Here is a 14,613-nt window from a genome sequence, read left to right on the forward strand (position 1 = left end):
CGCCCTTTAATTACTAAGTTGGACTAATTGCGGGTTACGCTGTTCAGTTTGGAAGCCCGTTGGCTTGCGCGGTGACTTTTAAGGGATTCTTCGGCTTTCGGGCCATTGCCCTGCCCTGCCTTGCATTGAATTGTAGGGTCCAGGAGGCACTTCTGTGGCTGGAGGGTCGCATCTTCAAGACCCACATGCCCGGGTGGTACCGGTCATGGCAAAACTGCCTGTGTACCTGGTCAGGCCTGTGTGCATCGAGCAGGACGGGCCCGCTGCAGTCCTCCACGTTATATTCTGCTGCAGGGGGCAATGCTGGGATGGCACTGGTACCCACCACGGTAAGTGTGCTCTCGCCAAGGGCAGCGTTGTTACTGCTTGAAAGAAATCCCAAGCCTCGTTCTGGTTTTCATGTCACCTCTGGGGATTTAAAAGGGAAATATTTCACTGCTGCATCTTGACATTGTTTCTTTACCCACCTCCGCTCCGCCACTGGGCTGGTTACTTTCTTTTTTGGCTTTACTTTGTTTTTCCATAGTTTTGGCTTCACCGTGTGCAAGCATGGACCTGTTGCTCTTCTTCTGCCTGAGTTCCCAGTGCTGCGTGTGGACGCACACCCGACACGTCCTTTGAAAAATCAAGGCAGTCTTGGAGCTGGCTGAGATTTTCTTTCCCCCCTCTCCCATGGCATTTAGCATTGTGTGTGGTTGTGCACATTTCCTGTTGTCATCCAAGCCTGGAGGTACTGCTGCGCTGAGATGTCACCGTTTTCATGAATGAGTGGAGAGGTCGGAGGAGTGTGTGTGGGTGTAAGTGTGTGTGTGTGTGTGTGTGTGTGCGCACGCACTTTGATCTGCAGGAAGTGTTGCCTGAACCACTAAATAGGCAGATGCACATTCACGCCCTTCTGCCTTCTCTGAGAAGTTGCATAATTGTTGTTAATTGGGCGGCAGAGGTGTGTGACAGTAACGATTGCAGCCGTGGCTGGATGCAAGATCATTTCAGACCTCAGGCCTGGGTAGTGCTGTGGTGACCTCTGCTTCTTAAACTGAACCATGCAAAAAAGGCTGGGGTGGATTATAACAACCTGGGAAGACTGGTTCAGAAGGGGGCATGGCTGGATTATTGCACTTGCTTTGAAAATTGGGATCTTTGAATCTCTCTTTGTGTGCCATTGAAGTACCATACTTCAAAACCTCTTCAGAAAGATTGGGGAATGGTCTTTCAAGCGTTCCCAGCTGAAGTGCTCAAAAGGGACCAGGTATCCAGGTTGTAGCTGTACCGATCTAGAGGAAAAAGCAAACTGGGCTTGTGGTAGAGGTGATGTCTTTTATTAGATCATCAAGATTTTTGCAAAAGGGACCAGTAATTTTTAGGCGTCTACACTGAGCAGGTGTTCAGTGCCCCATGCTTGAAATGGGCATGGCTTTCCGAGGTGTTTTCTCAGACCTGGGCTGCTTTTTGAGGGTCCCTGAGCCTCCAGGCCCAGCCGCTTCCCAAAATCGCCCGATTTCTGAAAGCTCAGTGCATCCTGACAGATTGATATTTGTGGCGAGGCCAGGATATTCATCTTTAGATCTAACCCCCCCCCTGCATTTCCCCTCCAGTCGGTCATAAATGAATCCAAAGGCTTCTCCCTTGAAAACCTGTTTAGAAAGCTGTGATGGTAGAGATAAACATCTTGGCCCCTTTACAGAGGGGAAAAATGCTTTTAAAGAAAACGTCGCCTTGCTACTGAGCATATGGGCTCGCAAGGAATCATGTCAGATCTTTTCTCACTAGAAATTAAAAAATATATACCCCTTTTTTTTCTTTGTCCTGGTAGTTCAAGAGGAGGCCGAGCTGTGCCCAGACTTTTTTGGAGTGCTTGCATCACTCTGACAGCCTGGGAGCATGTTTCATCCAAAGCCTGTGAAACGCTTGTGGACCCCCTGGGCCCCGAGTGTGGTCTGCAGCTGTGCTCTTCCAGGGTGACGGGCAGTGGCTCAGGGTCATCGTTGCGTTTGCGCACATCTCGCTGCTTTCTGCCCCTCCGATGTCTCCCTGCCCATGTCACGGACTGACTTGGCATCAGCTCTCCAGAGCACGGTGTGTGTGTGTGTGTGTGTATGTGTGTGTGTGTGTGTGCATCCCCTTTGCACGTGTGTCTCTGTGCATGTGTGTCCTCTACATGGGGAGCAGATTGCAAAGGGCTGCACCTCCAGGGCTCTGCTGTCATCATCATACAAGCCAAGGCAGTTTTAAACTGCTGAGTGCTGAGCCGGATCGTGCTTTGGGGCAGTAGTGATAGAGACCGCCACAAGTGCTATAGGGTTCATGGGCAAACTCCCCTCCAGTAGTCTTGGATGATGTGCCTGAGCCCGAGAAGTGTCCCCAGGTTGGATGTGTGTCCATCCTCTTTGCAGCCCCCCTGCAGGGAGGTGAAGGCAGCAGGTCCACTGCAGATTGCAGGCTGTCCTGGGGAAAGTGCCCTTTTCCCATCGGTGAAACAGTGTGCTTCTCAGTCCCTGCTGGGTCTGGGGTTTCTGGGGCGAGAAACGGGTCTAGACGGACTGGCTGTGTCTGCCGCCTTCCTTTAGCAATCCTGGCAACTTTCTTTTCCAAGGGAGGCTTTCCCCCACGGTGCAGAAGGAAGGTATGAAGAGCACGCTGCTTTCTGCTCATCTGAGCAGAAATGCTGGGTGTGTGCTGTTGGTGTCACTCACTCCCCTGCGTGGCTGGTTTTCCCTTGGAGTCGCTGACGAGAGCACTCGGAGGTTAAGGGATTCTCCAAGGGTGATGGAGTCGGTGGCAGATCTGGGAGCAGAACCGGTTTCCTGATCTGATCGTTAAGCAGCATTCAAGGGCTTGTTGCTTACCTGCTTGCCACCTATCTGGCTGGTACCTGGGGTGTCTGCTGTACCCTCCGTGTGTGTCCCTAGCCCTCTTCACATGCCACTACCTCAGTAACACTTTGTCCTGCCTTGAAGCGTGAAGATTGAAATCTCTCTGCCCAGCTGCGAGTATCTGGCAAATAGATCTGTTGTGGCTTCTCCAACTTGCAAAGCAGGGGCACTGCCAGATTTCCAAGGGAAGCAGATCCTGCTCCGGGCACACTCGAGGGAAAGAAGCATCTTTTCCCCCTTCCAGCTTCCCCATCTAATGCACTATATTCTGCTCAACTTTCAAAGTGCAAAGGCATATTTTTATTTTTTCCTACCCCACACCCATTCTGTTTGCTTGCCACTAGCTGGAGGTTAATGGGGGGCTCCTATAAGCCCCCCTGCCTCAGTCTCCCTGCTCCTGCAGCTGGGGATCTCACGCTGCAAGACACTTCAAGTGGGAATTGGGAGGCTTTGCTGTTGAGGCAGATGTCCTGCCAGCCACGCCTGGGCACGGACGGTTCAGCAGGCTGGTTAATAAAATGCACGTCACGGCAAGGATTTTATGGTCTTCAAGCCAAATGGCAGTGTAGTAGCTACCCTTCTCCCTTCCCTTCTGCACACATGCTAGGGAGGGCTGAGTTGGGGTAATGAAAGCCAGACCTTTTTTTTCCTTTTTAATATTAAATCACTGCAGACATAGTGTATGGGAACTTTTTTTTTTTTTTTAAACTGTATTTCGTACTTAAGTGATTTCTTTTGCATGTTCACTGCATCCGTGTGCAGAAATGAAACTGCTCAGACTAGCTGCTTATTTTATTTTATTTTTTATGAACTGTATTTATCAATGAGCCTAACAGATTTAACAGTTAATGATCTATCTAATCCCCCACAATATACATAAAGGCAGATATTTGTCTTAGATCAGCAGTGCTACCATAACCCAAATCAACATCTACGGAAGTCAGGCGGTCTCTTCTCTTCCTTTCGGCTTCTGACGGTCCCTTTATGTTTCTGTTGATGTTAAAGCTTTCGCATTTCTTCATCTCTGTATGATAATTCACCCCCTCCTTTTCCCTGGGACCCTGCACGATATCAGTCTCGCTATCTTCTTCTCCTCTCTTTCCTTTTTAAGTTTATTCTTAATTTAGTCTTAAGTGTCATCGAATCAAATTTGCACTTCAGCATTAAAAAAGGTTTCTCAAATGTTCTGATCTGGAGGCAAAAGTTCCTTCTTTTTTGTGGGGGGGAATTCCAAATTCCCAAAGTGAGCACCTTTTTGCCTTTTCCCCTGTCAAACACTGACTCAATAGGATGATTTTCCCATTATTAAAACTTCCCAAACTTTCTGGACTTAACATCATCTTATGGGGTTTTTTTCTTCATAATTTATGGCTTTGTTATCGACCACGAGGACATGAGTTTGGGAATGAGTTACCTAAAGCCACTCGAGAGGCAGGGATTGAAATGCAGTTCGGTGTGTGCACTCGCGCGTGCTTTCGCCCTGTCTTCTGTAAATGCTGCTAGGTAAACAGTTCGTACAACGCGGTCCGTGGCGCGTACTTGCGGGGTGACAAAAAGCGGCGCTCGGCACGATCGTTTTTGCCGATGTGACCGCGCGCGAGAGAGGCACGGCCGCGATGGGGGATCTCGGCTCTCCACGGGTCCGTTTGGGAGCGCTCCGAGATCGGTGCCTGGAGAAATCCTCGGACCGTTTCAGGGAAGAAGTGAGCTGCTTTGGGAAACTTCTCCCAATTCCTCCATGGTTTTGTTTCCCACCCCTTCCTTTTTATTTTTTTAAACTTCCAACTGCATAGAAAAGTGACAAGAGAAAGTTGTAGTTTCTTTTCTCTCTCCATTTTTTCCCCTTCCCTTTTTAGAGATTGGTGATAAGGAATTCTAACTACTTAACGAGATGGGAGAGGCCTCTCTCCATTGGAGTGGAGGACTCCAGGTGGCACTTTGACAGATTGGACAGGTAAAGCAAAAAGCCCCACCTCCTGCTCCTTGCCTATAGTTAGGTATATAAGGGAAACTTAAATTATGCAGAGAGGCACACACTGCGTCCTGTTATCTTCCCAGTAGAATCACTTTGTTTTAGGGTCTTCCAGAGGGTGGGGGGTACGGGTCAAAACCCTGGAGCCGGAAGAGAGGACAGCAGCACTCATCAATCTGACTGCTAGCATGTTGTACCTGGAAAACAATGCCCAGTCCCAGTATAGCGAGGTAAGGACTTGTTTGAGGTTTTAGCTATGACCTTTTATTTATTTTTTTCCTCCCTCTTCTTTTCCTGTTGTTAGCAATCTGGCATCAGCTCCTTGCCTGTCCGATCTGGAGGTGAGATGCAGAAAGTGCATCCAATTTTTCTTTTTTTTTTTTTTTCCTCCTTCTTTTCCTATAGGTGAGTTTGCAGTTTGCATGGCTAGATTTTCATGTTGAAGCTGGGCAGGTCTTCAGTTGGGGATGACCAATGTCTTAAATTTTTGGAGGACAAATCCCACCATGAAAAAGCCAGCTGTCTGAACAGCCTCTGCTCTGGCTGCATTATAACTTATTAACCGGCTTTTTTTTTACTGCCACTATTGGCACTTGTCCCTGAAAGTGGACAGTGTTTAGGAAACGCCCCCCCCCCGCTGCATGATAACAACCTTCTTAAATTACCTCTTTAAAATAATATGTAAACAGAGGTGCCTTTGCTGGAATCTGCGCTTTATTGGGTGCTCTGGATATCTTGTCTTTGCAGAAGAAAGACCTTTATGTGGTGTATCTATATAAACACGTTATGTAAAGAAAGACAAGTGCACTGAAATGTGGGTAGCATGGCAAGGTGCTGTGTTTGCACACCCAAAGCGATTCGTGCTGCATGGGCACTAGATGGAGCAGAGCATTTGCTTCAACTGGGCTTAAAGGTTTAAATGTCTGAGGATGATTTTGGGGAAGGTTTGCAAGGGGAAGAAGGAGGGGGACCTCCACCGAGTGCGGGAGGCTTTGAGGAAGTTACCTGGGGTTGAGGGAGGTCTAACAACAATATGAGTTTACATTCCAGAGGGGAGAGCAGCTGTGTTGACACTCATCAGAAAGGGAAGGCAGAGCCCTCCAGCGCGCGGTTCAGCTGCAAGCGTTCAGGGCCGAGCGCGCGGGATACGGGACCCGCCGCAGACAGGAGCTCAGTCATTCGGAAAAGCAAAACAGCCGAGTGGCTGGGCAGGGGCTGCACGTGGGGCCTCCAGGGTTCAGGGAAAACGGCACGTTGTATACATGCTGGGTTCGCACGTCCAGCGGGCAAATCCCTGGGGCAGGATACGGTTTGCACCCCAAGTGTGCAGCTGCCTAGGGCAGGATACAGTTTGTGCTTCCAAGGGGCAAATGCCCAGGGCAGGATACAGTTTGCACCCCAAGTGTCCAGCTGCCTAGGGCAGGATACAATTTGCACTTCCAAGGGGCAAATGCCCAGGGCAGGATACAGTTTGCACCTCTAGTGAGCAAATGCCAGGGCAGGTCAGACTCTCCCTCTGCTTAAAGAAAGGCGTTTGTGCCCAAGAGCTTGCAAAGAATGATTTTTCCAACTATTTGGTTGGTCTAATCAGATATCCCATCTACCCCAAGAATCTTGTCTGCCAGGACAGGATAAGGCCCCTGGGGGAACCCACTGGGTTCAGCTAACCGTCTTCCACTCTCCTCTCTCCCTAAGCATCCAGTGATTAATCTGTCCCCATCCGCTGCTGTTTCCACGCGTTCAATGGTTATACAGCCAGCTGGATCATGCGCTGGGTGTTCTCAAGTGCAGGGAGAACTTTCCAAAGACAATGTTTGCTCGGCATTGTTTGCGCCTTCGCCGCTATCTGATCAGCTTTCGCTGCACAGCCGCGGCAGGCTTGCAGTCTTCCTACGGTTGACTGGCTGTCCTCATCTGTCAGGAGCCCTACACTGAGCATGGCTCTTGCCGGTTCATTGCAGCCGTGGGCAGGGGAGGGTTTTAAAGGCTTCAGCTGCAGGGTGTTTTTAAGCTTCGTGTGTGAAGCAATGACTTTATTCATGTTCTGGGTCTCATGGGGAAAAGCCGATTTGCTGGTGACTTTAGACATCAGGGTCATTCTTTTTGGGAAATAATGAACCCACCAGGGAGGAATGATCATATTAATCATTTAATTCTTATGCATTGATTTTTTTTATTTATTTTCTTTTCCTTTTTCCTCTCCCCCCCCTCCCCCCCCCCCCCCCCCCCGACTTTTTTAAAGTTGGGGCTGGTGAGCAGCAACCCCAGCCCACCCTGCTCTGCGTGTTCAAGAACTTGGAGCTAGGCAGAGGTTACATTTCAGAGGCAGAGAAATTCAAATATGTGGTGACTTGTGTCATTCCCCCCCCCCAATCTCTTATATTGTAGGAATCGGTAATAATTGTTCCTCTTTGAAGGAGATGGAGAGAACACGCATGGAGAATTTAGCTGGCACGATTAGTTTTGAAATGGAGTAAAGAATAAATAAATAAATCCCCTCTTTTTTTAAAGTGAAATGATGGGCCTTTTGCAGACTATCCGAGCCTACAACACTGCTCTGCTCTGAGCTGGGGGCTGTTTTTCTGGTTTTCAGAGCTGCTCCCTCTCGCCTTGTCACCAGCGTCTCCCAGCGATCCTTCTTCCGCCCATTCTGGGAACGCTCTGCCTGCGTGCGCCCCAACCCTTTGGCAAAGCAACGGAGCTGCTCCTTTCTCCCCTGTCGCTGCCCACGCAGCTGGCATCACACACGCCGCGTTCTCCACCCCGTTGTGCAAGCCCCCGTGATGCAGTTGTGCAAAGGCCATCATTGTAATGGCTCGTCCTTGGCCGCCTCGCCCGTATGCCATGGGGTCGTGGAGTGCCTGTGCCTGGGAGCCTTTTGCAAGCCACCAAGTAACATCCTGAGACTTTGGGCAATGGGATGATGGCCGGTTGGGGAATTTGAGGGGCAGGGTGTGCATGAGTGATTCATCCCCAGCAAAGCTGGGAGATGGAGAATACAAAGGTGAGGAGGGGGCAGTTTCCATCTCATCTTGGCATCTGACTTGGGTGCCTTATGCATGGGATTAGGTGACCTGTCAGAGCACAGGACTGGCATGGATGGCCCAAGGGTGTCCATGTCAGTCCTTGCCTATAGGATGGGAAGCCACGGGACAGGGGAGGTTGCAACCAGAGAAAAGAAGCATGGGTGATGGTGAGAGCTGTTACTACTGGTCTTCAGCCTCATCTCCTCCTTCATAGGGGTGCAAACTCCTCACCTGGGGAGAGCCTCTGACAGACGGGCACTTATTCTGCGTTTTCCATTCGGTGGCCTTGAAGATCAGGATGTGAGATTTTGCTTTTCCTTAAGCAAAGGAAAATGGAGCAAGACTATGGCCACGACCCATTTCAAACGAGCTGATTCTCGTGGGTTACGGCTGCCTTTGGGATCGATCTAGTCATTGCCTTCATTTCAAGCATTATAAAAGCTGGAGACAAAATGCCTCGAGTCAGGGTTAGGGTTGTCACTTCCAGGTTTCCCTGGCCCTTGCTCCGTGCACGTTGGTTGCCAGTGCAGAAGTCCTGTCCGTAGCTGAATGGGACGCTGGAAGCGATCTGCTTCTAGGCCAGCTGATGACATTGCTTGGGATGGTAGGAAAGGTGAGTGTGCACCATGCATGAAATGATGGGTGGAGGAGGTGAGAAGCAGCCGGGGAGGACAGAGCGCGTCTTTGTGAGCCATCCTCCCCGGCCGCGCTCATCCGGCTGGTCCCCGAGATGTGGCCGTTGCAGATTTCACTGACGCTTCTCACCGCCTCCCCTCCTCCCGGCTCCTTGGCCCTTGGCCAGACTCAGTGCAAAGGGGGAAAGAAGCAGAGGCTTCAAAGGAAGCCACCTGGTTACTTGGTGCAGAAGAGCCTCCCCGCTGTGCTTGCAGCGCTCGGGAGGGGAAAAGGCTGCGTCACCTCTTCCTCTCTCCTCCCCCCATGGCTGGACAGAAGGACCAGGGTGCTCTGTCGTGTGACTGGTGATGCAGAAATATAAAGCATCTCTCTTGGGCTCCTCCACGGCTTCTCTTGGCTATATGTTGGGCTCAGGTAGCTCCTGGCTTCCCCTGCACGTGGTCCAGAGTGGGCATCCTCTGCTGCGGGGCTGGCCTGAGATGCCCCAGGGCAAGTTGGGAGCACCAACCTGTTGAGTAGCCTCCGTGCACGAGGTAGTGTGTTCCCAAGCAGAAGACTTACATTTCTCCTTCTCACAGGCTCATCCCGTCCCTTGACCTTGTCTTTTGGAGCCCCGCTGACCTCCCAGTAGGAAAACCCAGTTAGTCCTTGCTCTTTCGAGACTCCTTGCTACTCTGCGCTGGGGATAGCAAGAAAGGTCCTACCTGGTATATCTTGCTTCGCTTTTCCCAGCCAGCCCTGAGGCCTGATCAGACAGTTGGGGAGCAAAACAGGCACAAGCGAGCCGCCGATCAACATAGAGTTTGGTTAGCGTCTTTCTCAAGGGGATGCCCGTTCTCTGTGCGCGTCCCCAATTCCTCCCACATCCAGGGTGACAAGTCTCCCTTAGCTCAGCTGCCAGCTGTCCGTGGACTCTGCTGGAGGTCCATGGCCCAGTGTCCTGGGAGGCAATGGGAAGGATAAGCCAGGTCCTTGCAAGTGAGGAGTGAGTAGGAAGACTGAATGGCAGCAATGTCTGTAGGTCAAAGAAAATGAAATGCCTGTGTCCTGTCCAGTCTTTTAAAATGGATGTGGCCTGTGAACTTGTACACGTGTGTGACACGGTTCTTTGTGGGGGCAGATGACAAGGAGCAATGGGCTCAAGTTGCAGCAAGGGCAGTTGAGGTTGGATATTAGGAAAAGCTTCCTTGCTAGGAAAGCGGTGAAGCACTGGAGCAGGTTATCCAGAGCGGTGGTGCAATCTCCATCCTTGGAGGTGCTGAAGACCTGGGTAGACAAAGCTTTGGCTGGGATGATGGAGCTGGGGCTGGTCCTGCTTTGGACAAGACATAACCTCCTGAGCTTTCTTCCCTCCCTCATCTTCTATGATTTCTTTGACAGCTGAGGTTTCAAAACTCATTTCACTGTGTGCTTCCTCCTTTGTCCATCCCACAGCAGCACTTGCCCATCTCAGCCCCAACATTCAAGCAATCGTTGGCTTTATCTTAAATTGTCTCAGCTCAACTGTAGGGGCAAAGAGACAGCCGAATGATGGCTCTCAGGGTGGGTGGGGGGTCCCGTTTGGGACATACTCAAATTACTGATGGATCGACAGCTTGTCTCAGTTGCAAGAAGCTGACTGAACCCACAGCAAAAGGGTGCAAAGCTGCCGGCCCCAGCAGGGTAGGTAGATAGATGACTCGGTTTGAATTCAGCATTTAAGCTGTCAGAGCCACAACTACCCGGATGCTTTGTTTGCCAGAGCAGTTCGTTTGACTCGAGTTCACGAGAAGTCACTCCGGAAGAGGGACGCTTGGAATCGTCCAAATCTTAGATATTTTGAAGGCCGCCAATGATGTTTTATTGCCATGAAAAATCCTGGTTGTTTGAACTGCCTCTCCTACATCCAGAGGTGTTGCTTTTTTGCCAGGGTTTTTTTAATTAACTTTGATTGGCATCTCCTGGGATCTCAGATGCCACTTGAAGCAAAAACATCCACATATATTGCGAGCCTTTCCTAAGAGAAAGCTATCTCTCTTATTTTTTTGGTCCCCTGTTTAAGGGAACAGAGTTAACAGTTCTGAGCCAAGGAAAACTGCTTTTCCTGCCCTGCTATAAAGAAGCAACAAATGCAACCCTGTGTCTTGTATGTCTGGTGCGGCAGCTTTTTTTTTTTGGTTGCATCCATCAGATAACAGCTATTTGGGGTTCAGCTCCAATTACTGACTTCGGGGGTGTGTGGAGATGCATCTGTCGATGTAGGTATCTATATCTATATATCTAAATGGATATGCAGCTATCTATGTATAGACATCTACACACACACACACATATATATATATATCTATAACTACACGTGCACACACACACATTTTATATATAAAAAAACTATCTACACACATGCATGCACTGTATATATCTATAACTATACAGATACACATACTCACACACTTATATATACGTGTGTGTGTGTGTATAACTAAACACACACTATATATATCTATACACATGCACACTATATATGTCTATATATGCGTGCGCACACACACACGCGTGCACACACACACACACACACACCCCCCCCTGTATGTCTATGTAGTCTATCTATCCGAGGGCTGTGAGCCTGTCCGGAGGAAGGCTGCGCACGCAGAGGGCAGGGGGTATCTTGGATAAACCACGTCCTGTGCTCTGTCTCCTTTGCACGTCTTCACTTAGACAACATACCATTGCCTGCCATTGTTGCGAGGGGCTAAGGCGGTGTTGTGTTGCTCAAGGGCAAATCTTAACATTTTTATTTGCAAAACATTCCCACTAAAAGTCCTGGAAACGCTTCAGAAAGAAACTCTCCCACCGACGGATTTGTGTTGTAATCGCAAATAGAGACGGTTAAGCCCCCGTATTCCCTTGGCACCCACCCCAGCGCCTTGGGTGAGAGCATGCACCAGGACACATATGGCGCGTCTTTCATTGCGACGGAGAAGTTAACTTTCTTGCACCGACAGTGCTCCAGCTCATCCTCTTGGAGGGGAGAAAGGAGAAGCAGGCTCTTCCGCCCACTTGCTCTGGATTAGTGAAATGTCGTTTTTTGGCATCAAGTGGAATTAAAGGTGGAAAGTCTTTAGCGTGAGACCGTGGCCCGGGTTCGCTGGGCTCTGGAGCACCTCGTGCGCGCTCTCTGCGCGGGGCTGCTCTGTTCGCTTTCCCTCTGACGCTGCAGCGCGGTCGCTCTCCCCAGCCCTGCCACGGTTCGGCATGTGGGTGGGTCTCTGGGTGAATAAACTTGCTGCCTTTTTGAAAAGGCTGCCTGCTTTGTTTTGCTTTTCTTTGGAGATATTAAAGGATTTCTGAGAAATCTTCAAGTCGTTAGTCTCCCAAGCACGGCTTCCCATCATCCTCTCCTGTCATTGTGCTGCAGCAAGACCTTGCAGCTATTATAGGGATTATTGAGCAGCCTTACAATAGGGCAACCCTCCCAAGGAGATCCCCAGTGGGGCAGCGCGATGCATGGGCGCTGCCGCTCCGTCCTGAGCTGGGCTGCAATTCAGCCGAAAATAAGGTCCTAAAAAAGGAGCGAGACTCTTTTCGAAGTGCAAGTGGAGTTCTTTCAAAAGGGCAGCAGATATTAAGCTCCAGTCACTAGGCGTGAAGGAGCCGAGAGCAATGCAGAAGTAGCAAAGCCCCCTCCAGCTTTTCATCTTGGAAGAAGCAGTGTTAAAACTGGGGCGTTTTTTCGCCATTCAAATTGCTGCTGGTTTGTTTAACCTTGCCTTGCTGCCCGTTTAAAATATTCATTCCCCTTTGGGAACCACTCCAGATGTGCGCCTCCACTTTTGTGATCCACAAGCTTCCCAATTTTAGACTGGATAATATTCCCAGTCTGGGGCAGCCTGTACAAGTCGTTGCCCATAGAGAAGTGATGCGATTTTTGGGCTTCTGGGTGCCCAAATTTTATTTTTTTATTTATCTTTAAGATCTGTCACTGGATAAGGAGCTGCGGTCAGATGGGAGTCTGGCTACTGCAGAGAGATCTGGGGTCTACGACTGACTGCTTTGAAACGAGTGACTGTTTGCTGCTGTCTTTCCTCCTTGTGATGGGTGGGCAGGGGCACGGGGATGGGAGAGACTCGGGACCATGTTGCAGCTGAACTGCCCTTGCATCGTGGCATCGTGAGAACTCGCCGTGGCCCGGCGGTGGTAGAGGCGTGTGAACCAACGCCCAGCTGGCTCGGGCTGCCATGGGAGAGGAGAGGACGTTGTGGGTGGTGCAGAGGCGAGCGGGCCAAGTCGGAGGGAGGGGAGCTTGTGCCTTTTCTGGGAAATGAGGCTGAGCCGCTCAATTCGAGCATGTTCAGCTCTCACGCACGGGTTGAGGCCGTTGCAAGCGCCAGGATGCATTCTGGGTTTCAAATTCCCCCTGGGTTTTAGGAAGCGGTGGGAGGGAGATGGTCTTAATTGAAGGTGGCCAGGGTGAGGGCATGCCTGCAAGGGACCTGCAGCATTTCACGGTGGGACGGGACCTGTTTGCACATGGATTGCGTCTTCGACGTTTTCCTTAGCTTTCCTCCAGGAATAAATCCGAGGGGCTCTGACCATCTCTGGGAGGAGAGGAGCTGCAGGCTGGGCTGCACGGGCATATTGTCCCCGTGCAAATATATTGTCCCGGTGCCCAGGAATCGAGTGAGCATCAATGGCTGCTTGGTGGGATAGCTCCATTAACTCCGCCAGGCCGGGGTGTCATGCTTCATGGAGACTTGCGAGCTGAATGCAGTAGCTGGAGGGATTTCGTGCCTGCTTGCTGCTGCGTGTCGCTTTACAGCTCCGTATCAGTGGGAGCTCACTGCCAAGTCGCTTGTATTTGATGAACGAGCCGGGCTACAAGTCTTGTGAGGCTAAAAACTCAGCACCTACCGAAAAAAGGGCAGTGTTTTAAAAATGCCTAGTTGCTTTCGAGTGCCAAGGGCTAAGTAACTGCCCTCTGCAACTTGGATATGTGCATGGGGATTTGTGGGGGCAGCTCAGATGATGAATGGAGCCTCTGACCCCGTTTTTTCCCCCCAACATCTCACAGGGTTTGCATTTTAAGCAGTGTAGGAAAGCACACGGGTTGGTTTCATCAGCCTTCCTGCAAATATAAATAAATGGGTGCATCTCTCTCTCTCTTTTTTTCCCTCCTTTGATGTAATGTGGATAGATAGGCCAGATCTGCCAAAAGAGGAGGCTTCTTGGGAAACGCACCGGTTAGGCGTGTTCTCTGGAGCATTATTCATTTCCACTGGCGCGATAAACCCGAATTCACAAGCCGGAAACAACTTCTAAAAAAATAGCAGGAAGGGGAAGATGGTTGAGATTAACGTGAGAAATCTGCTGAGTTCATCAAGCATTTGAGTTCACCTGAAATGTTTAAAGAGACGCAGGGATAAACAAAGTTCAGGGTGAAGCCAATGCACATGCAGTAATGGCTCACGGTAAACTATTGTGGCATATTTTTTTTTCCTGCACAGCTTAGGTAATTGCATGTAGCGGTGGCAATGAAAAGGGCAGATGGGGCAGTTAGCCCCTTAGGACCCGCTTGGGCTTGACGTGCGTGGTTGCAACTGCCTTCATGCTGTTGGATCTCCACGTCAACACAAAATCTTCTCTTGCATTGCCAACTCATAGGTGCTATTTGTATGCCTTTTAATCTGGGGTAATAATATCCATATTTCTCTTTATCGAACTATGCAAAAACTTCTAAGCAGAGTGTCTTGAGAGTGTATATGCACGTCTGGCAGCTAGACTTTATACTCTGGGCCTCCCTTAGTGGCCTGGGGTAGACGGCAGACGCTAGAAATAAATAAGTATTTATAATGACACCATCGGAGACTTAGAAAAGACCCTAGAAACTATGAAAAGAAAGGAAAAAGTTGAGTTGGTTTTAAGTTTTGTAGGTGGTCTGTCAAATTTGGGTCTGAATCTGGTTTGGTAGGACCTGCGTACGCTTGGGAGAGGTTAGCTGCGGTTGACTTGAGAAGTTTAGCTATGGTCGACTGTCAGGAGTTTGCCTGACGGACAAAGACCCCAAATTTCACGTGACCGCTAGAAACACATTTGCAATACAGCAGGGCATGAGGACTAGGTGGTGTCCAGC

General features: G+C 50.0%; 1 protein-coding gene across 4 annotated transcripts in view; it reads left to right on the forward strand.

Annotated features, from left to right (window-relative positions):
* Positions 1-14,613, forward strand: part of TP63 (tumor protein p63) — a 122,381-nt gene that overhangs the window by 42,690 nt on the left and 65,078 nt on the right. Inside the window, exon 1 of one of the 4 annotated variants that reach the window (XM_090051430.1) lies at positions 4,357-4,376. The exons of 2 other annotated variants lie outside the window; for them this stretch is intronic. Coding sequence is in view for 1 of the 2 variants with exons in the window: in XM_090051429.1 (XP_089907555.1) it covers positions 5,034-5,075 (42 nt within the window). In the remaining variant the exon portion in view is untranslated. Of the gene's footprint in view, positions 1-4,356; positions 4,377-4,915; positions 5,076-14,613 lie in introns of those variants that run through there. One more of the 4 variants, XM_090051429.1, reaches the window with a different exon arrangement.

The sequence above is a fragment of the Crocodylus siamensis genome, chromosome 6 (genome assembly GCF_052110815.1).
Source record: "Crocodylus siamensis isolate JL-2025a chromosome 6, ASM5211081v1, whole genome shotgun sequence".
NCBI lineage: Eukaryota > Metazoa > Chordata > Crocodylia > Crocodylidae > Crocodylus > Crocodylus siamensis.